Here is a 24,538-nt window from a genome sequence, read left to right as displayed (position 1 = left end):
TGTGTGTGTGTGTGTGTGTGTGTGTGTGTGTGTGTGTGTGTGTGTGTGTGTGTGTGTGTGTGTGTGTGTGTGTGTGTGGGGGGGGGGGGGGGGATGTCATGAACTGTGAAGTTAGGGCCAACATCTGGTACCCGTCCCATATCCATTATGTTAAATTGTCTTTTTCTTTTCTTTTTTCTTTTTAATGCTCAAGGTTGAAACTAGGTGAATTACATTACATTGCATTACTTTGCACTCATTATTGTTGCCTGGTGTGTCATGGGCATGGCACACAGACTGGCCAGATAGCCTATAGGCCAGGGGTCCTCAACAACAAATCTTGAAGGTCCACAAATACGTTTTTGAATAAGGCTAGGGTCCGCACATGCACGCGCGCTGCGTGCCCCCCCCCCCCCCCGCGCGCACGCGATTTTTTTTGCGGATTTTGGCGGATTCGGGTACTTTTTCCCCCGTTTTTGTTACTTTATTTCGGTTTTAGGGTAAAAAAAAAAAAAAAATGTTTTTAATTATAATTCTCCCAGGGTCCACAGAGAGGTGTCCCGCGGTCCGGTCATGGACCGCGGTCCGCCTGTTGAGGACCCCTGCTATAGGCTGTACAAACAGCTTATGGAGCCCAACTTTCCAGTAAAATAGTGTCCCAATCCAACCCTGACAGTGCATTTGATTCAACAAGGCTATAAGCTGGGTTTGGTTGTGAAAGTTGTGAAAATCTATCTACGATTTGCAATATTTTCCTAAATGTATGACTGTGATCAGAGGCAGTTGTTTTTCAATGGATTCTCTCTCTCGCTCAAAGTATTCAGGGAAAAGTACCGACTACAGAATTTGAAACATTCAAGCTGTAGTCTATCATCAGATAAGACCAGCCTTTATTCATCAACGGGGGAAAGTCAGGATTAAAAGCCATGCACCCTGGTGTCCTGTGAACGCTGTAATACCAGACAGTATATGACATGTTGTCAACAGACTGCAACCCTTCTACAAAGTCTAATTTCATGGACAAAATAATGAACAATCCAAAGGCTACCAATGGGTTTGTCACTGTGGTTGAGCACCCCTCCCTTCTCCCTTTTTTGTTGTTGTTGTTGTTGTAGCGCCAAGGTTGAAAGCTTACAGTAAATACAGATTGTTTTCTTGGAAATGTGTAATTCTATGCTACTGTGATGTTTTCTTGTACCTACTGTTTTTCCATTTAGTTAAAGACCTATATCTACATATGTTATAGCTTTGTATACAAAATGTTGCCTGTAGCCTACAGAATTGCGCCTATCAGTGTAGGCTAAATTAGCAGCTGATGTTTTCAAAATGACACTGTTGACAGACCAGAGACCACCATACTACATGCATATGTCTCTGTTAGATCCGCCTCAGGCACATTCTCCTACTTAAAATTCAACTGCACGCAGCACTCGACAATCAGGGCTGATTCAACATGATGAATCAGCCCTGCCTATGACTTCTGAGGTATGCCTCAAGGGCCACTCACACCAAAAATGAATTTGTCGATGTGTGTCGCCAAGTCGCAATGTCATAATTAATAACCGAACGTGCGCTAGACTGACCGTGCAGGTTCCTTTTCATGGTCCTGTCTTTGCCCAGCACCTCAACAGGTGATGTATGTATTCTATCAGCTTTTTATAATTCATATCGCCATTAATACTAGTGGGGTTGAGACCACTGTGCTCTGCAGGCGCATATGAGCAGCAGCCAGCCGGTGCAGACATCCATCACTCCGTCTCTGGTGGTTCTGGCTACAAGGGTTTGTGTGTAAACTACCTATATTTCACCTATATACAGTAGTAGTAGTACTACAGAGTAGTACAACCAGAAATAGCTTCTGATAACATTTTACGCAAGAAATGGGCCATGTATTTACCCGATATCTATTCATCTCACATTTGCAACAGCTATATAGTTAACAAAATTCGGATGAGGGGGAAAAAACACATCTGTCATCTGATTGGCCGTCGCTCGTTGTCCAGACGATACTTATTTGCATAAACAATTAAAAATATATTGCCCATGGTCGCAAAATCGCTGCAACGTTGTCGTCAGGTGTCCCGTCGCTCAGTGTAGCTCAATGTAGCCAGCATTTATTGGAAATGAATGACTACCCGTCGCTTTGTCTCTCGTTGTCATTTTTGCTGTGAGCAGCCCTCTAGACATCCACCTATCAGACAACCCCCAACGCAAGTGACCCCGGCACTGTTATTGGCCAACCGTCGGCCAAGTGGATTTGCTGCTTAAAAAGCAGCATACCAGAGATAAAGGTCTGGGTAGCGTAAAGGATTCGTCCACCACCACAGAAACCCTGATTCACGCAGTTCCTCCAGCGTGGCCACTGGCCAGGTGTTCCATCAAACACAACAAATCGCTTTCACAGCAGCCATTTGACAGGTAAACGCAGCTGAAGGGGGATAATAATAATACATCAAACTATATAGCGCAAAATAAACAACTTTATTAGGAGAGAAATAGTTAAAAGGCTAAGAATCGAGCTACAAAGGGTGTGTTGTTCCATACAGGTGTTTCCGTGTGCCAGCATGAAGTCAACTGTACAGGAGCTGTCCATGCTGGCACACAGTTAACAGCTAAATAAAACACACTCACAACTGATGATGTCATTACCTCCAGCTGCGTTTACCTGTCAAAATGTCCGCTAGGAAAAGGGTCTATATTGGCCGTTTTCACAGGCGGGAATCAGGCGAGGGATCGTGTCCTTGTCGCTGCACTAGTGACCTCTGTTGGTTGGTCGGGTGCAAGGAGCAGCTGGTAACTCCATGTGTATCGGAGGAGGCGTGTTGTTGTCTACACCCTCCCCAGGACAACAGTGGGGGAGTTGGCATCCATTATGGCCCGCATACATGGGGAATTGGCATAGCCAAAATTGGGGATAAAATGGGAAAAACTAGCAACTGTAGTAAAGCGATCCAGCTAGGTTGAAGGAGAGGGAGGCATATTCAACATCAAACTCAACATCTTTTGCAACATCATTGCCAAGAGCTGTATTGTAAATGATTTATTCCACTGAGCCGATATGAGGCCTCAGACGGCTTTTTAAGCCTTCAATATACAGTATATTAGAGATATATTAGCAGACATGTTGAATGTTAGCCCATTTATTTCCACCAACACTTATCAGACCATAGCGGAAAAGGCTATACATTTGTTTTCCATATCACAGCTTCCTGTCATTGTAAGTAATTCCCTCATAAGCTTGTGACGAGCCGTAGCCATTAGTTTGAATGAAGAATGCTAAAAATGGTGACACAATGTCGACAGTCCATTTATCAGGTGAGTGGCATGCCAGTGTAGTAACACTTCTACTGCGATGACAAATGCATTTACAAAAAACAGACTATGATTCAAAATACATGCATTCATAAGTCTACATCCTGTGATGTAGTTACACTACAGCATACATGGGAAACTGGCGGCCCGCAGGTTAATATCGGAATACTGCTATATTATTGATTTCAGCTGTTACAATTCCAAACATGCAAACATGACCCGCTTTAATTACTTCAGTCTATATTAGAAGCTTAATGACTAGTATAACATTTCTATTGTCTTTTTTATGTCCAATGTATTTGTATTTAAGTTCATACAAATGCATTTGAAATGTAATAAGAATGTTACTTTTCAGGATTCCAATTCAAAAATAGCAAAACTAGCAGATCTGCAAGCTCAAAATGCATCGCAGCGCGACGCGTTCTGAGCTTGTAGATCGTCTATTTTTGCTACTTTTGTGTGACATAGAATGGTTAAGTACGGCATTAATTTACGAAAAAAGTTAAAATATGGAGATAAGAGGTGTCTAAGAGGCCCGACAGTATATGCAATGTGGCCCTCTGGAGTGAGTGTGGAAATATAGTGTCCCTCTACCTCATCAAAGTTGCCCACCCCTGCACTACAGTATATGCCTGGTTGCATATTCCCCCAAAAAAGTATTCATTAAAATCATTGAATAAAGTGAGCATAAAATAATAAGATTATTCTTATAATAATAAGAATTTCAATATACAAAAGTGTTTCGGAGATATTTAATTGCCCCTGTGTGACTTCTGTTCTTGAACGGTTTAGAGACAGATGGGTAGCCTGTAGGCAGTAAACACTATGTAAGTACGCAGAATAATCCAGATAAGATTACATGTCCACTATAGGCCCTGTGCTCTAATACCAATTACAAAACAATGGGATGTAATATCTACACTAATCCTGTTTTGCTTCGCTAATCCTTTTTATTAGTGGAGGGGAGGATAGATGGATGGATGGATGCATGGATGAATGGCTGTCAGGGCATGGAAGGATGGATAGATGGATGGAGGAATGAGAGCAGGACCGGATGGCACGCTTGCCGCTTAGGGCAGTTTCGTGATAGCAGACAATCAGAGATCTCTGCCTACCAATTGCCTCTGGAGATTTCTAAATGCAACAGCAGACATGCACCCGCTTAAAACGGATTTGGAAACCAACCATGTCTTTAAAATTGTATTACATCCAGTATTATTGTTATTATTTTCTTGTTATATTGTAAAGTTGTTGCTTTCTGCGTTGCAGAACCAGTGTTTTATTTGTCACTCACTCATACAGGTACAAGCAGTAAAAACGTGTGGCTTGATCCACATGCCACACCAACATAAAACCCTGGTTAAGCAGGTGTTTTAACCACGGAAGTTGGGAGATTGTCCTCAGTCTCTAGATGAACGAAGTGCTCAGAGACAGATAAGTGACCTAAACATCCTCTGCCATTTTCAAATTGATATTATCAAGTCTCAGTCTCAACACCCAGCAGTTCTTGCCTGATGTCAATCAAATACAAACTGAGGTTAGAATATCAATTCTACAACGCTGTCGTGTCATTATGCCCTCTTCACCCCCCGTCCCCCCCCTTCCCCCCGTCCTGTCGCCTGTCCCCTTCTCTCATCACCTCCTTGTTCTCTCATCATCTCCTCTCCTTTCGTCTCCCCACATCCTCCCAGTTATCTCCTTTCCTATCATCTCCTCTCCTCTCCTCTCCTCTCTCCTCCTATCTGCAGCTGCCTCCCATCTGCTTCGCACAGCGCATTAGAACATTCCCCTCAGATCAATCAGATTACATAAGAGCACTGCAGAGAGAGAGAGAGAGAGAGAGAGAGAGAGAGAGAGAGAGAGAGAGAGAGAGAGAGAGAGAGAGAGAGAGAGATGTAGCTGAGTGTAGCATGCACGCGTGAAATGGAGTGACTGACTGACTGACTGACTGACTGACTGACTGACTGACTGAGAGAGAGAGAAAGAGAGAGAAAAAAAAAGAAAGAAAGAGAGAGAGGTGTTAGAGAAATAAGCCTTTACCAGTCCTTTACCATGGACCTCTTCATGTTCTGTAACACTTTCCTCCTTCACACATTACCATCTCTCCTTGCCCCCCCTCTCTCTGTCCATCACTGTCGTCTTCTTCTTCTTCCTCTTCTTCCTCTTCTTCTTCGTCTTCGTCTTCTGTTCTCACACACACACACACACACACACACACACACACACACACACACACACACACACACACACACACACACACACACACACACACACACACACACACACACACACACACACACACACACACACACACACACACACACACACACACACACACACACACACACACACACACACACGCTGCCCAGTGCAGCAGAGCGGCAACTACCCAGCACTTGACCTGTGAGTCCAGTGCCAGTCCACCGTTTATCCAGGTTCAACAGGAGAGTTTAGGTAAAGCCTAAACCCCTGAGGGGGTTTCCCCTCAACCGTTTCATCACTGTTTCTTTTATATATAGTTTTATATATAGTTCCCCTCCAGTTTTTAAGTCTATAAAAATACTCTGCAATGATTACTTTAGTTTTACATGATTTTTCGCAGGGGGTTAGGCAGCGTACCACATGGACCTGACCACTCTCTCCATGTTTCCTGTCTCTCTCCACTGTCAAATAAATGCTCAAAAAAGACCCCAAAAAATATAAAAAAGGTTAAAATAATTATAATTATAATAAAAAAAACTCTGAAAGGGGTCTGGAAGCACGTCAACACTTTACCCCTCATTGAGAAAGCTATGAATATTGTAAGATGCAAATATCACATGCCTCGTGCGAGTCGTGCCCCACCCACCACTGCTGCTCAAAGCAAAGTGGTTTCAGGTATCATTAAGTGGCTTATTTGCATATTGGACCTAGAGTTTTAATCAGGGCCCGAAAAGTTGAGCCTGAGAAGGCCCAAGCCAGAAGAAATGATGTCTGAACCTTACCCAACCCAAGACTGCACCTCCTCAATCATTTGTTTTTAAACATGAACCAGCCTGGTTCGGGTTATAGCCTGACATTATTCTAAATGAGTTTCTCTAATTGACAGCGGCAGAAGCCTTTTTTCTCCTCATTAAATCTTACATTGTATGTAGGATTGGTTATTTGTCAAGAAGAGGAGTCATTCTACCTTTTTCCAACTGGCTTTATTTATGAAAATATGGAACAAATATATGCATGTTAAATATAAACCCGAATCCGGTCATGAGACCGTGAAACATGTGAGAAATAAAGACCGGTCGGGTTAGGGCAGACATCTTAAGCTCTTATTGGACCATGATAGGTTCACAGGATTGGTGACATCACACCAAGCCCCCAGGACCAGGAGGGCTGATTGAAGCAGGGATTATGCGCTGGGTGGGCAACCTTCATTGAAATGAGTTTCATTGAAATTACAATGAAACTTTCATTGAAATGAGTGGGTGGGGATTTTCAGTTCAGTTTCCAGATATTATATAGCTCTATGCATCACACAGCCGGCTCAGATTTCGAGTAAGTACAGAGAAGCATTCTTCTACCTCCAGTGGAAGAATGTGAAACTGTCAAAAGTAAGTCCAAGAGGAGTTAACTGTCTAAAAAACTCATTTATTTATTTTAAAATCTGAAATAAGCAGAATTTAGTTGCTTTCATCTCACCGTTCCACTTAACATGGTATTGTACAAAGGGTTGAGGGTATTCAGTCTCAGTGCTTCATCACACTTAGCCACTTACGCCCTATGCACTTTGTCATAAGATGAATAGACGTGTTGTGAGCTTGTAGATCTGCTATTTGTTTTTAATTCTTGGAAAAATAATTACTTAATTTTTTTGGAACATTTTTATCTATCATGACATGACCAAAATAAGGACACTGGCTTGAAGGTGGTTAAAAACCATGACTGTATTTTCTACTTTCTTTCTTTTTTCAAAGAAACTGAGACTGCCGTTGTAAGTCAAAATACAAGGATGACTTGTCTGACCTCCTGACCACAGTAATTGCCTATTCTTTCTTCTTCTGTCTCATTTTTGTGTCTGCCTGTCTTCTTCCTTCCCATCTGTGTGCGTATGCGTGAATTTGCCTGCGAGCGTGCATGCGTGCGTGTGGCTGTCTATCATTCCAACTATCTGTCTGATTGTTAATGGGCCTGTCTACGTGACTGTCTGCGTGAACAGACGTACCTGTCTGTATGCCTTTGGCCTGTGAATTAGCGCTGGCTGGTCTAGCCACACAAAACATGTTTGTCTTGACCTTGGGCTGCCTAGTTGGCATTTAATGCCTGCAGGAAACAGAAGCCGTGTTACAGCATATCTGTGCCAGCTAATACAGCTCAGAGGAATTCTGCCAACAAATGATGGTAAAAACAACATGGTGGATGAAATACATACGAAACACTAGGGCAAGGAAGGGCTGGGTAAAGTAACTGTGTACATGCCAGAAAACAGATATGATAACATCTTTAAATCCATGTTGCCATACTAGAAAATACATCTCTTTTATGTACTCTATGCTCATGAATATCAGAATCAGAAAGCTTATGTTCATTGCGCAACAAAGTGCACATCAAAAGGATTGGTATCAATTTAATTAAATGTTTAAGAATCTGCTAAACTGATCACAGTTTGTTGTGGGAACTAATAACACCACATCATTTACAATATAGTTGTGAAGCCCTAGCACTATCCTCCTATACATCTTTAAAAACCCAACATGCCATCTGCTAACATACTGAGTACTAAAACAATAGCTGTTGATGCTGTTAACCAGACTTTTGAACAATGCATTTAACCATGTGAAATATGTGCTCTTTTACCTTTCCATGCTGCACAAACGTGTACCTGCTGCTACTTTTCTTTTCACCATATGATGCTACTGTTTCAAATAACATGTACACTACACACCTGCATATGATGCCAAAGTTCTAAAAAGAATGTGCTTTCGCATACACTATCTGTATATTCTTTCTATTCCTTTCAGCTGTTCCCTTCAGGGTTCGCCACAGCGAATCATCTGCCTCCATCTCACCCTGTCCTCTGCCTCCTTTTCTCTCACACCAACTAACTTCATGTACTCTTTCACTACATCCATACAATTCCTCTTTGGTCTTCCTCTAGGCCTCCTGCCTGGCAGTTCCATCTCAGCATCCTTCTACCGATATACTCACCACTATCTATATATAATGTTTTGTTGATCTTTATTTGTTCTATTTAACCTGTTTTCTATCTCTTGCCCTTTGCTCTCACTCTGTCCTCTCTCTTCTCATGAAATACTACAAAACGATGGAGCGTTCACATACACAGAAAAAAACAAATGTCACCCACTGCTTTACACCTGAAAAAAACTGTGATGACAAATAAAACTGATTCTGATTCACTTAAACCCCATATACTTAGTTGACCGGCATCCCCCAGGGCTCTGTACTAGGTCAAGACATTTCTTCCCTGCACACCAAATGTTCGCTCCAGAATAAGGGACACTAGAGTCCATGTGGTGAAAATGGAGGTTGAACGATGAGGTGCATTTGGAACACAACAGTTCACTTTGGTTCAATTCAGTTATATACGGCTCAGATCAGCTCTATCAGTCCTCCAATATACTGTACAGCTCTGACCTCTGCTTAAAGAGAGAGAGAAAGAGAGAGAGAGAGAGAGAGAGAGAGAGAGAGAGAGAGATAGAGAGAGAGAGAGAGACAGACAAAGCGAAAAAAGTTCAGAGGGAGAGAAGGACACGAAGAGGAAAAACAATAAATAATGGACATTTTAGGGCCCTCCATCCCCATCTCTGATGTGTAATTGGTCCTTTTACCTCTGGATAACTGTGAGTGATTGGCCAATGAGCACAGGCCTGCTCTGCATACAAACAGCACTTTAAACAGGCTGCCAGTGGGGCACTTTGATGAATGGACGAGAGACTGTTCCATGGATCTGTCACTCTCTCTCTCTGTTATATTTATTTCTCACCCATTCTCTCTCTCATCTTCCTCATCATCATCCCCACACCTCATAACTCTCTATCCGTTGCAAGTCTGCACATAAATGAATGACTGACAGCTTTTTCATTGCCTTATCTGACACTTTTTTTATGTCTTGTTTATGTGCAGGTGGCATTCGTTGACATCCCAATAAATCATCAATATTTACCATAAAGAAATATGTACATACAGTAGGTGGCCAGTGACTTTGACCAGTTTCACTTTCAAAACCTTTGCATCATGCATGTCACACAAACAGAATGCGGCACACAACACCAGTGGTTTTGATAATGTGGATTGGGGAAGTTAAATGGTGGATTTGTGGATAGGACTCTATATGAACAAACTTGTTATATCAACAAAACACATTCTGTTTGTGTGACATGCATGATGCAAAGGTTTTGAAAGTGAAACTGGTCAAAGTCACTGGCCACCTACTGTATGTGTAATATGTACTGTAAATATGTATCAACATAATGCCAGTTACTATACATTTTCTCATGCTCCTATATGTCTCCAGTCTGTTTTGCCGGTCATGAAGGCGTCCTTTTGTGGTTTTGAAAAATGCTGAACAATACTGAACAAACCTTTTTATTTTTCACAATAGTCCTGTCCTTTTTGAAAAACATGTTTTTCACTCTAGGATTGGTTAACTTTTAATGTGGAAGGTATTTATGAAGAATAGCTCAAGTTTTTCTCATGGCTGTGAGGAAAAGTTTAGCTCTACTCAGCAGCGTAACCCTTGAACCTGGATCTTCTATTCTCGTATGTGATTCGTGTTCTACTATTGTACAGAATGTTCAGAACGTTCTCCGTTTCTTTCTCTTTGTGTCTGATCTGTCTTCTTCTGTCCTTACCTCCCCTACCTGCCGACTCTCCAAATCTCACTTCTTCCAACTGATTTTTTCGTGCGAACACTTGTGCAATTTACTTATACATTTGTGGTTCAGCATTCAGTGCAAGCTACCATTTTGTGCCCTGAGCAGAAAGAAATGTATAACAACAATCGACCTTGTGGTGGCGCTATAACAGCCCACTTTACGCTTATAAGTCTTGAACCATGGGTTTTCTCTCCATCATGTGGGTATATATGCTGCTGTAGCTCACTAGGTCAGCCTACTGTCTATTAGAGAGTGAGCACGAGTACAGTAGGTCAAGTCCGGGTCAAGTCCGGTTAGGGGGCAGCCCTATATTTAACTGAGCCAATCAGGGACCAACTGGGCTACTTTTGGAAGCCGTCCTGCACTGTCTGAAGTGCACATTATCACAAGATTGGATTGTCATGATACACACAGCACATGCTCAATGGAGGATGACACTTAATGATTTTGGTGACCCTGTGAACTTTTGTCGAGTCACAACATTTTTATTGAAATATATCTCAAGATTGAAAGGGCAGATTGTCATGCAAGTTGCTGAGTAATAATAATGAATGATACATTTTATTTGTAACGCACTTTATATTTGACACAAATCTGCTACATTGCAAGAACATAAAAGATTTAAAAATAATTGCTAAATAATAATAATAAAGACAATGAAATGAATAAAATTCAGATCAATGGTCAACTATACACAGTTAAGAAAAGGTTAAAGTTTAAAAACACACAAGGCATCAATAAGTCCATCTAGGCAAATGCCTTGTTAAAAGAAAGGTTTTTTAGGCCCCTTTTAAAAGGGTCAACGGACTGTGGTGCTCTCAGATGGTCAAGGAAGGCATTCCACAGCCGTGTATATTCATGCTCCCTGGAGGATGAACCCTACTGATTTTGGTGATGCCAAGGCCTTTCTCCCAGTATAGCGCCACCCTTCGGCCAACATTTCCACTTGCACACACAATATCTAATGCCATGAAACTGGCTGATTAAGGGCTCCTGGGCATTGAACTCTCCTCCATCATCAACAATAACACTTTGCTGAATATGTTTTTCTTTGCTGTGTTGCAACTATGTTTACTGCTGCCTTTCTAGTCCTGGTCTCCCTTGTAAAAGAGATTTTACTCTCAGTGGTCAAATTAATGTTATATAGGAAAATAATAATAACTACTGCTACGCAAGCACACAGGCTGTGTGCACCACACACACACACACACACACACACACACACACACACACACACACACACACACACACACACACACACACACACACACACACACACACACACACACACACACACACACACACACACACACACACACACACACACACACACACACACACACACACACACAGTTTCCACTGTCTGCATGTCATAGGGATGTAATAAACCAGGACACCATAGCCTAATCATCATAACACAATCTAGTTACACAATGAAAACGAAAAGCATTGAGCTACTGACACAAACTGTGGATAGTTTTCAGGATGAACCCTACTGATTTCGGTGACCCCCTGGCCTAGCGCCACCACCCTTTAGCCAAACGTTCCGGTTGGGTGCAAGGAGCAGCATATCTCTAGGGGCTGCTAGTGGGGCTTTCAAAACAAGATCACCCATGTTTTTTTCATACTTGACCCTCACCAAATGCACTTGCTATTAGGGACAACATAAACATTCAACACCATGAAAAATAAATACAAAAGACAAAGGACCTCATTCGGTCACTGTGTGGACCTTTTGGTGCATGCTTTGCTGGATATAGTCGATGAGGCTCATGCTACGCTGGTGGTCTCTGGTTCTTTTCTGTTTGTCTCTCTCTCGCTCTCTCTCCAATGCTTTCCATCTCTGTGAAAGGTCATGTTCAAAGCTAGCAGGATGTTCAAAGTCTCTCCCTGCACTCGCTCTCCTCCGCTGTGATCCTACGGGAGGGGAGGGGGGGGGGGGGGGTCTCTCTCCCTCTCTCATCCATCCATCCATCACTTCCTCCAACCCTAAACCTCAGCCATTCCTGTCTCAGGTCAGCTGTCCGTATCACACACACACACACACACACACACACACACACACACACACACACACACACACACACACACATACATACACACACGCACCAACACACGCACACGTGCATGCACATTGCGCACACACACACACACACACACACGCTCCAATACAAATGTATGCCGATCGATGAATCTATAATTCAAGTAATTGTCACCAATAAATGAGTGCACAACATGGATTACTGCAGAGTGCAGACACTCAACATGTGTAGTTGCGCACCCAGATGCTCTCTCTCCCACTCTCTCTCTCTCTCTGTCTCTCTCTCTCACACACACACACACACACACACACACACACACACACACACACACACACACACACACACACACACACACACACACACACACACACACACACACACACACACACACACACACACACACACACACACACACAGTCTGTGTGAGAGTCAGTGTGTCTCTACACTGTGTGTGTGTGTGTGAGTGTGTGTGTGTGTGTGTGTGTGTGTGTGTGTGTGTGTGTGTGTGTGTGTGTGTGTGTGTGTGTGTGTGTGTGTGTGTGTGTGTGTCTGTGTGTGTGTGTGTGTGTGTGTGTGTGTGTGTGTGTGTGTGTGTGTGTGTGTGTGTGTGTGTGACCACAGTCTCTGACCAGCTCTTTTACCCAGTGTGTTAAACAGACATTAACGCACATTAATTATGAATCAGCCAATCAGCCGGACCACCAGCTTTCAATTATTCAACAGGGACTTGCACTTTTTTAATTGTATGTGAGGTCAGTCAACCGGCCGACTGTGGTATGAAGAGACAACGAGAAAGAGAGAGAGAGAGAGAGAGAGAGAGAGAGAGAGAGAGAGAGAGAGAGAGAGAGAGAGAGAGAGAGAGAGAGAGAGAGAGACAGAGAGACACAGAGACACAGAGAGACAGAAAGACAGAGAGACAGAGAGACAGAGAGACAGAGAGACAGAGAGACAGAGACAGGGAGACAGAAAACGAGAGAGACAGAGAGAGAGCAGGAGACAAAATGACACAGACATGCATGTTTAAAGTGATGTTGAACTTTGGTAGAACCTTGGACTTAGAGCTGCAACTATTGACAATCTTCTCAGCGATTATTCTATCGATTACCTTTTAAATGAATCAAATAATCGAGAAGCATGTTTGTTTCATTATTTAGACAGACGGGGGGGGGGGGCGGACGGACACTTTAACCTTAAGGCCATTGAGTTGGGGTTAAAAACATAATGGACCCATATGGGTCTGTAATTCTGAGAGTGTACAAATGGGAACCAAATGGGCCCGTAACGGTCCATTTGGTTTCATTTGTACACGCTCAGGTGTAATCATTTAAACCCTATATACTTCGTTGACCAGGGTCCCCCAGGGGCCTGTACCATTTTTCCCTCACAACAAATCGCTTCACTGAAAATAGCCGATCAATGTTCGTCAAATGTTCCCCTATTATGACTGGGGATGCAAGGGTTCATTTGGTTAAATTAACCCTGAGGACTTTACAGTGTAGATAAATGTTGCATTAAATAGCCTGGGTCCATGGTTTAATGCATATCAAACTGGGGGTCCTTGAAATGACAAATGTTGAGAATAGTTGTAGCATATATCATGCCCAGGTGGTAGTATACTCAAGAATAAAGAAGGGTTTTATTGGTCACTTACTTATACATACATGTACAAGCAGCGAAACGCTGGTGGAACTGTGCTATCATAATAATACAATAAAAATACTGCATGTACCGTAACAGAAATAAGAGTTATGGTTAGGGTCTTGTTTTAGACAGGTATAATAACGTATCTTTCAGCAGCAGTTCTGTACATATTGTTTACTAAAGCCCAGTACTGGAGGAGGTGACCTGGTTTCAGATGTACAGGGACACCAAAACACTTAATAAACTTCAGCTTGATTCAAACGCGCCGTGATCTCACAAAACACTCACTGGGGGATCGCCGTCAAATACAGTATAGGAGGAGACGGAACAACGGGATGGAACAGAGCAGTCGATGTGTGTGTGTCCCTCCTGAAAGTCAAGAGACAGGAGAGGAGACAGGACAGTAGATAAGGTTTGCTGCAGTGTGGGTCTCTCTGTGGTCAGATACTATTTGAAGACACGACAACCAGAAGAGATTAGGCTAGTTGTTGGTGTGTGTGTGTGTGTGTGTGTGTGTGTGTGTGTGTGTGTGTGAGTGAGTGTGAGTGTGAGTGTGAGTGTGAGTGTGAGTGTGAGTGTGAGTGCGTGTGAGTGCGTGTGCGTGTGTGTGTGCGTGTGCGTGTGTGTGTGTGTACTGCAGAGACAGCAAAGGATTCAAGACTGCCCTACATAGCTCTATAGGATGAAAAGATATTGATTATCAATACCTCCAAACACGCATGCCACTGAACGAGTAGGTTATTGTTCTACCGGTGTAATTGCTATTTGCCTTTACTGGAGTGCATGTTTGGCAGGGTACAACGACACTCTGTGTGTGTGTGTGTGTGTGTGTGTGTGTGTCTGTGTGTGTGTGTGTGTGTGTGTGTGCGCGCGTGTGCGTGCGTGCGCGCGCGAGCGTGCTTGCATCTACCTTGTCTACCTCATATTGTATATTCGATTCATTTGCATATCTCAGTGTGAACCATAATCAATACTATATGGACCAAAACACCAGTCTGCAGGCCATTGGCAGCATCATGGCAACCCTGCAGTGAATAGTCACTGACTGCAGGTCCTCGATGTCATAATGCCCATTCTGTCGCCCCTAAAGACCTGCACTGCAGAAGGCAGTGGCCCTGAAACCACAATCAGTACTATCAAGAATGACCATTGCTCCTATACAGGAATCCATCTTATTGTTGTTATGCTTGTTGTTGTGAGCCTGTGAGCTTGTAGATTTTCTATTTTTGCTATTTGTCATACAACAAAGTATGTAGGGCTTAAGTGGTTGTGCCTTGCTTGCCATCTTGCTTGCCTTCTTAGGCTCTTCTTTTTTATTTTGCACTGTCAATTATTTTGCATTATGATGAGATTTATTAGTCTCCAAATGGTCCCACAACTCTTTGATTATGGTTCCAAAAACTTCCATAGCATGGCATTTATTTAATATTTAGACAGACAGACAAGACAACCATGTCATGTTTCATTTCAGGTCGTTCGTCTTTCTCTTTGGTCTACTGTATATCCAACTGGGAGGGCCATTCGAAGCTCTAACTTGTGCAAACACATCTGTCTGGTAATGATGAGAGAAGTCAATGAGGAACAAGCTTATTCAGGGAGACAGAAAACACATATCCCCATACATGGTGATATACTGATGACATCAGGGATCTCCATAAATGGGCATAAAAGGGACAAGGACTGACAGATACAGAGATCTCCATATATGGGCATATCGGTAGGATTGTCTGTGCGACGTAGGTGTGACGGCCGCGTAGCCGCCACACCTACGTCTAGTATAGTAAATACACGCTCACTGACACACACGCTACATCCTGAGGATTCCATACTGTGAGCAGTAAGCTCACTCTGGTTATACTGTAGTGGTTCATTGACACAGATACAGGGATGGATTAAATATCACTCTTTCACAGACACAAGCAAACATGAACAGGTTTCAATGGATGGATCAAATGATGGATGAAATGATTATCTGGACTGGTGATCACAATGAACCACAACTGCTGGAGGGAGAGAGAGAGAGATGAACCAGAAGAGAGAGAGAGAGAGAAGCACAAGAAAAAGTCATTCCTGTCTCCTCCACCACCTCTCATCTCCTCTCTCCTTAATTGCTCTGTAAATCAACGCTCCACTGCAGGGGAGTCACCAGAGCACAGTCACCACCACTCATCTTCACCCGCACCAAAACCACACACACACACGCGCACACGCGCACACGCACACACACACACACACACACACACACACACACACACACACACACACACACACACACGCACGCACACACAGACACACACCTAGGGTTGCCGTGGTGGGAAGATTTTTTTCCACCAATTAATAAACTCATGACCACACCGGTAAAACCAGTAACACCTCATAGCCTACTTTATTTCAGACAGAAATGCACACACACACACACACACACACACACACACACACACACACACACACACACACACACACACACACACACACACACACACACACACACACACACACACACACACACAATACTTTGCAGTGGTAAAGTACACGGAACATTAGGTTAGTATAAAATGGAAAAAGTACACTCTCAAACACACACACACACACACACACACACACACACACACACACACACACACACACACACACACACACACACACACACACACACACACACACACACACACACACACACACACACACACACACACACATGCTCGCACGCAGTCACATTATGCAGAGGGCTTCACAGCAATGTTCACAACAGGCCTGTGGACGGGTTTAGACCTATTTTGGGAGTATCTGCAGGTGCTCATAACCTACTTGTAAAGTGTTTGTGCCATCTCAAATCTGGCAAATGTACTGTATGGCAAAGCTTGTTATGGGCTGTATGCTGTATGAGTTATAGTGCAATACAGACAGAGACAGCTTGTTTCAACTTGATGTGAAAGCTGTATTTGCACTGTCAAACACACTCACATACTACCCACTGACGCTTGCAATTTCTCTTAATTGGCTTAGAAGTGACATTTTCAGTCTTTGGCCAAGTGAGCCTTTATCAAAGCCAAGCCATGTACATTTTCAGACATTCAGTATATAATGGTACTTGATGACTCATGGGAGGACCACATAAAAAATGTGAGAGAGAGAGAGATCATCACTTGGACATTCGTCATGGGTTTTCTGGGTGTTAATTTGTTTGTCAAATACTATTCATTTCTTATTGTCTTATCAATTTTAGAAGACATTAAGCATTAGATCAGCATTTTAATTTAAAAGAATAGATTAACATCACTGTCAACGAGGAACTGCACAGGCCAACCAAATGGTAGTCCCACTGGGATTTCATGATGGTGTGGGGAGGGAGTTGGCTAAGCGCACGGCAGTCACTGCTATAGCACCTCACCGTTATTGGTACTGTACGAAGCCAGTTTGTGAACCATGGAATGGAAGGCCCCTGTTTTCTGCTCTTTTGACTCCTTTGCGCAAGAATATACAGCAGGGTTTCCTCAGCCACGAATTCTACCGAACCATATCCACAGCAACCATATGGCTGAGTTGAGTTCCTTTGGCAGCGAGACTGACTCGTGGATGGTGACCATTCAGCGCACGGCTGGCCAGCTCTCACACTCTCTGTACACTGTAATCCCTTGTGAGGAGTCAGGAAAATTGTCCTCAGAATTTGTCAAATTCTACTATACCTGTGGGGACATTTGGCCCTCACTAGCAAAACACACACACCCACACCCACACACACACACACCTCGTGTGGCCTCGTCTACAGTGGCCTCAGGCAAACTATCGTAAACCCCACTAAATGTTGCACGAAAACCTCCAAGCGCTGATTTTCTTCCTGACATTTTTTCGTTCTTTTCTAATACATGACGAGTGCACACAATGACAGAGCCCTGAGGAGAACACAGAACTGATAGGGGAAGATCAAAGTCATACACAGACAATACTTGAAAGAAAATTGAAATACACGCACAAGCCACATGCCCACCCCCCCACCCCCCCCCCCCCCCTCACACCCACACACAGGCCACTCAGGGCTGAGTGTTGTGCTGATAGATGGTACGAGAAAAGAAATTCATCGCTAAGCGAAGACATAACATTTATGTAACTGGGAGGGAAGTCATTAAAGTTTCATATGGAGAAAGAGTGCTAATCATCAGTTTTACTGTGTGTGTGTGTGTGTGTGTGTGTGTGTGTGTGTGTGTGTGTGTGTGTGTGTGTGTGTGTGTGTGTGTGTGTGTGTGTGTGTGTATGCAGTTTCCAGAGAGGCATAGACACTGGGAATGTGAGATACACCGCAGACACTGACAGATGACCACAATGACCAGAAGGCGTGTGTGTGTGTGTGTGTGTGTGTGTGTGTGTGTGTGTGTGTGTGTGTGTGTGTGTGTGTGTGTGTGTGTGTGTGTGTGTGTGTGTGTGTGTGTGTGTGTGTGTGTGTGTCCAGAGGTCACACTGTTCAGCCGCATAATGTACAGAGGTCATACTTGCTTTCCATATGGTTAACCTCATAAGCCATATTTTATACTGTGGCTATAAATTTGTGACATTGTTTTTATTTTATTTTGACAAATCTTGAAAAGCATTTCGAAAATAGGGGCATCAATGTTAATTTAGATATGAATCGCTCTGTGCCATTAACCACAAGTGTGGGTAATGTGAATAGTAGTAATAGTGGCAGTTAGTGGGTACCCTAGTTAGGGAGGGGTGGCCCAACATCCGACCTTCATCACGATTCAGGAGGTCGGATGGACCGAAAAGTAGTCTACATTTCTAAGTGAGGACGACAGAGTTTATTTTTTCCTACATGAACGGCATTGTTTTTCTTCACCTGACACTTATTCCGAAGTGTGCACTGCAGAAGCCTCCTCATCTTTACCATTTAAAAGCACAATAGAGGGAATTAAATAGAGAGCTGCCACCGGTGTCTCTCAAGGGGCTGTGTTTGTGGGTGGCAGCAGGGAAAGGCGATTTCTGTCGCTACATTACAGGTTGGTCAGTGCGCCTGTTCAGCAGGGAGTGACCGGGAGGGACAGTGTGTTCATCTGACTGCATGCAACACACCCTCCCGGTGAAGAGAAGGGGCTGGTGACTCCATGTGTATCGGAGCAGTCACATAGTCATCTACACCTTCCCCAATGCCATTGCCAACGAGTAGGGTTTGGCAGTGACAGGGACTACACACTGTCACATGTACAATAATACATGAGGGGGAAGTTGGCATTATGACTAAATTGGAAGAACAAATACAATAACAACAACAATACTAATTAACATTAATTCAAATTGGGTCAGGGTGCATTTGTGGTTTTACTTGTTCTAACACAGATTTGTTGGGAGTGTCATATTATGAAAGAGCATTTTTATACTCCATAGGACTTTATTCCACACACCAATCCACACTCAACCCCTGGCTATACCCATGACAAGTAGGAACCTCTGTCATTCCATAATATAAATTAAAAACAACAACATCAAAAAGAGATATAAAGAAAGGAACACACAACAGATGACAGCAAGTTCAATCACATCATAGATGAATACAATTGAAAGGAAATACAAAGTGCTAGAACCACAAGCAAATTGGTTTCCCGATAAGGAAATGAAGTCGTGTTATTAAATTGGTTACCTGTAGTATTCACCGAAGAGAGGGATGGATGCATAAAGAAACAGTTACTGCATGACAGGCCATAAGCCAGACTTCCCCTGTGAGTCTCTGGCTAAGGAAGAATTACATCAACAAAGTTGTCTGTAGAGGCTATGGTAGATGATGGACAGACAGAGAGAGAGAGAGAGAGAGAGAGAGAGAGAGAGAGAGAGAGAGAGAGAGAGAGAGAGAGAGAGAGAGAGAGAGAGAGAGAGAGAGAGAGAGAGAGAGGGGGGGGGGGGGGCTCCTTCTCCCCTGCTGTTTGCTTTGTGTTGAGACATCAGCAGACAGGAGTAATCATGTATTGATCTTTATTCAAATTGCAATTTACAAGAGGTGCTGCAAGATCAGGGAGAGGGAGAGGAGAAAGGGGGAGAGGGGGGAGAGAGGAACAAGAAAGGGGGGAGGGAGTATAGATGAGGAGTAATATAAAATGAAGGGGAGTAAAGGATTGTGGAAACGCAGGAGGAGATGAAGGAAAGGCGGGGGGAGATGGAGAAGTACTGTAGAGCGGAAGAGGAGAGGAGGGGTGGATTGTGAGGATAGAAGACAATGGTCAGGAGAGAAGGGTGGGGGGGTAGTAGAGGAGGATAAGTGAAAGAAGAGAAAACAGAAAGAAAGAGAAAGAAGAAGCTCAGTAATGGCCTTTAACCACATGAACCCTAGTGTCCGTCCTATTCTGGTAATGTCTTAATAGGTGAACATTCAGGGAAAATATGCCAACGTTTAGATTATATAGAGGGTCGTGGTTAATGTTTTTCTTTGGACACGTCAGCAAATTTCTTTCAAATGGGAGCTGGTGTTCTTGTTTTTGAGCTGTCTGGTCACATCTCTGAAAAATGAGAGCGGGGGGTGCAGCTAGGGACAGTAGATAGAAGCGGAGGGGGGGGGGTCGTGTTCTCCGTAGGAAATGAGCGGCGTAATTCGAAACCACGTTCTCTTTGACTGGGCGGGGAGCCAGAGAGTCGGCCCCGGTATTGACGGCCGCATCATGTGCGATTTTCAAAACAATAGAGGCGACAGTGACACTTCACCGGCAGCCACCAGCTGAACACACACATCGTAGATCAATGGCACGGCTCATATAGCAGGTAGGCAGCAGCTCCATCAGACAACAGCTCGATCAGATAAAGTGCGCGCAGACTGCTGAATAATGTGGACGAGCTCTGAGGACAGTCATCTCCTCTATTATAAAGCATCTTTCCAGCTAAACGTTACTTGACTTTAGTTGGTGGAAGTGTCGCTCCAATATGAGACATCCCAGCCATTTCAAAAGTAGCGACTTTTAAAACAATTGACAGCACAGGATTAAAATAAATGATGCCACTTTAACGGGGATAGCAGGTCGGTCAATTCTACGGATGACAACGTGATCACTTATGACAGCTATATTTCAAAATATATTCACCACATTTTTTAAATCCATAAGTGATAGAGTGAAACACTCATGAAGTGATAAAGAAAAGGGCTCCCAAAAAGGCCAAAAATATATAGATAAGGAGAAGTGGGAAGCCACTTATATGGAGAAGTACATTTCATGTTACTCACAATAGCATGTAGATAAAGAACACTTAAAGGACATAAATAGGCTTTAGTGGGAGTCTATACCAGTGACCAGTGACCTGATGAAGAGCTTTTTGCTTGAAACGCATCATGACGTGTTCTATGCCCTTTAAAAAATGTTATCTACTGTATGCGCCATTGTGAGTGACATTAAATGTACTGCTGCGTGTAAGTGACTTCCCACCTGTACTTATTTGTGACATTTTATCAAACCAACCCTTCAACTGCATGATGATGTGAAACATGAGGCCACATTGCTGCAGATGTGATGGTCCCAGCTGAACCTGCAGGTTCACCAACACACTATGACTGAATCTCTTCCGCAGAAATAGCAGATCTACAAGCTCACAACGCTTTGCGTTGCAGCGCGTTGTGAGCTTGTAGATCGGCTATTTCTGCCAAACGTTCCCCCCCAGAATAGGGGGAAGCTGGGGTTAGAGGTCAAGATCAGAAACACAAATCCTAATTGGCAAATTAAATAAAATGTATGTTCAATGTAGCAGAATTTATCACGTGACAAATGTTAGGAATTTTTGGACCACACACAACAAAGTTTCACAGTACAAAACCTATGCAGGGTACAAGGTCAACGGGACTTCATTTACAGTGCAAACAGACCATGTACTGTACGTGAGGCATATGATAGACAGTGGATAACTATATGGATGGACTGCTGCGATACAGGACCAAGAACTCCACTCCCCACAGTAATGATAACTGAGTATTCCCTGTTGTCAGTTGGCTCAATGGAAAATATGAACGTGTGAGCATACACAGCAGCTCAAGTGACTACTAGAGTGTACACTGAATATAATGTATGTATGAGTGCAGCAGAGGAGGGAAACCGTGGACGGGTGCAATAGAAAAGCAATAAGCCAACACACAGCAATACAATTGATCATATCCGGCTGTCAAACATACATACAGGAATGTCTTGGTCATATTGGTGCAGAGGCAAATTGCTAACTAACAGTGCATACGGACGGGCACGCACACTGCAGGCCAAGGACATTATTGTATACGTTTCGAAAAAGTGACTTGTTATTATGTTATTATGACTATATATACTGAGAAGGGCTACAGAGGCAGAAACATCCATCATTCATTGTTTTTTACGTACAAAATCCTCAACCTCCTCGACCACATTCTTATATACTATAATAACACAATCAATATGTCCAATAGGACACCTTCTACACAGTAAAATCATCTGTGTTAATTTAACTCTACTGTCTCCTATAGAGAGTGGAATCACCTGCAGCCACAACTGAATACCCTGGGCTGAAAGATGTTTAAGAGGACAGTTTGACAATGTGCATTCAAAACACAAAGGTGTGCATTTTTGTGGCCGTTGTGTTTGCATGATGAACTGGTGATTAGTGAACAACACTGTTGCAGTCAGAGCCAGCTCTATTCCCATGCAGATGCATGGCCAGTCGCACTGCCTATAGTCCTCCTATAGCCCACTGCATCTCTCTCTCTCTCTCTCTCTCTCTCTCTCTCTCTCTCTCTCTCTCTCTCTCTCTCTCTCTCCTGTGAAGGCAGTCTGCACTGCACTGCGCCCCGAATCCACTCCCAAAAACACATACACACACACACACCACACACACACACACACACACACACACAAACACACACGCACAGTCGCACACGCACAGTCTCGCACACACACACACACACACACACACACACACACACACACGCACACACACACACACGCGCACACACACACACACACACACACACACACACACACACACACACACACACATACACACACACACACACACACACACACACCACACACACCCGCAACATTTCAACTCTATTGACTCACCAGTCCTCCAAACACAGCACAAACTGCACTCCGATTAAACTGTTGACTCCTCCAAGAAGATGTCCCCCTCGTATAAAGATTTACTTTCTATGATCCCCTCTTTATTTATCAAATAACCCCCTAGTATTAATGTTATAAACATTACATTTAATAACAGCTCACTGAGCAGTTACTTTGTAGATTTCGATTATTATTACAAAACATACAGTAACCACTTCAGCCCTATATACATTTCGGCCATTTGAAAATAGCTGCTATTTTCAAAAGATTTGTATACATTTGTTCTATTCCCCAGTCCTTTGTCACTCATCAGCATAAGAGGCACCGACCACAGTGTAACAGGCAGCCGTTGCTCAGGTGATCAACATAACGGCCGTTATGAATGACACCGGCCATCTGTCAGCATGATGATGTGATGCGGACATAAATGACTAATAAATAAATATCTTGTGTGTAGCTCCAATCGGAACCTCTCCCTCCGCTGTATAGCTCCCAAGATTAGGTCCCGCTGCATAGGGTGACGGCAGAGTGCGACACCGGCGAACGGTGGCCAATATTGTTGATTCTTACCCTTTTCTGCACATCGTATCCAAAAAGTAAAAGTTGTGCCCCCTGCTCTCAGATGTTTGACATTTTAGCGATCAATACATTTTAACCGACGGGGTTGAAACAAGCGTTTACATCGCTTTTTTAGTCAGCCTGTGGCCAGTCAACCCCCGTCCGCATGCGTTTAGACTGCTCCAGTTCAGGTTGCATGGGGGGAAACATGGCCACAGGCTGACTAAAAAAGAGATTTAAACGCTTGAATCAACCCTCCGCCTAAATTTTCTTGACCGCTAAAATGTCAAACATCTGAGAGCAGGGGGGACGACCTTTACTTTTTGGATACAATGTGCGGAAAAAGGTAAAGAATCAACAATATTAACCACCATTCGCCGGTGTCGCACTCCGACGGCACCCGACGCAGCGGGACCTCATCTCGGAGCTGTACAGCGGAGGGAGAGGTTCCAAACGGGGCTAGATGCGGACATAATAAATGACTAATAATAAATATCTTGTGGACTGAATTAGCGGGCTAAAAAAGCTGTCATCGTGTGATAATAATGCGCTTCTTGTCGCAGCTTGCGGTAACAAAAAAAACTCCCAGCCGATATTATAAAAGACAATATATCTATGATCAATCCAAGAAAAGAGCGACAATACAACGCCATGTAGCCTCAGCATCCAACGATAACAGAGCGATCGGCGCGTATAAAAGAGTAGGCTAATTAGAATAAAAGCACTTACAGTTCGTAAGAACTGGATCTCATCCTCGCTGCCTTCTCCTCCTTCGGCCATGGTTTCTCCCGTGGAAAGGGACTGGGAGGATGTGTGTGTGTGTGTGTGTGTGTGTGTGTGTGTGTGAGTGTGTGAGAGTGTGTGAGAGAGAGTGAGAGTGAGTGTGTGTGTGTGTGTGTGTGTGTGTGTGTGTGTGTGTGTGTGACCTGTGTGAGCATGTGTGTGCGTGCGTGCGTGTGTGCGCGTGTGTGCGTGTGTAAGCGGCAGTGTTGCCAGATCTTGCGAGAGAAATAAGCAAACAGGTCTATGAAAACAAGCCCAAAGGAAGCGACTAACACATCGGCTATTTGAAAATAGACGATCTACAAGC

General features: G+C 43.6%; 1 protein-coding gene across 1 annotated transcript in view; it reads right to left on the bottom strand.

Annotated features, from left to right (window-relative positions):
- ryr2a (ryanodine receptor 2a (cardiac)) overlaps window positions 1–24,228 on the bottom strand; it is a gene marked incomplete at its 5' end in the record, with an annotated part of 269,110 nt that extends 244,882 nt beyond the window's left edge. The window contains one exon of the mRNA XM_080455627.1: window positions 24,178–24,228. Coding sequence (XP_080311753.1) covers window positions 24,178–24,228 — 51 coding nt within the window. The remainder of the gene's footprint in view (window positions 1–24,177) is intronic.
- Window positions 24,229–24,538: the final 310 nt, after the last annotated feature.

Source organism: Gymnoscopelus braueri (assembly GCF_963280865.1).
Source record: "Gymnoscopelus braueri genome assembly, chromosome: 17".
Taxonomy (NCBI): domain Eukaryota; kingdom Metazoa; phylum Chordata; class Actinopteri; order Myctophiformes; family Myctophidae; genus Gymnoscopelus; species Gymnoscopelus braueri.
This window is presented reverse-complemented; position numbering and strand designations above follow the sequence as displayed.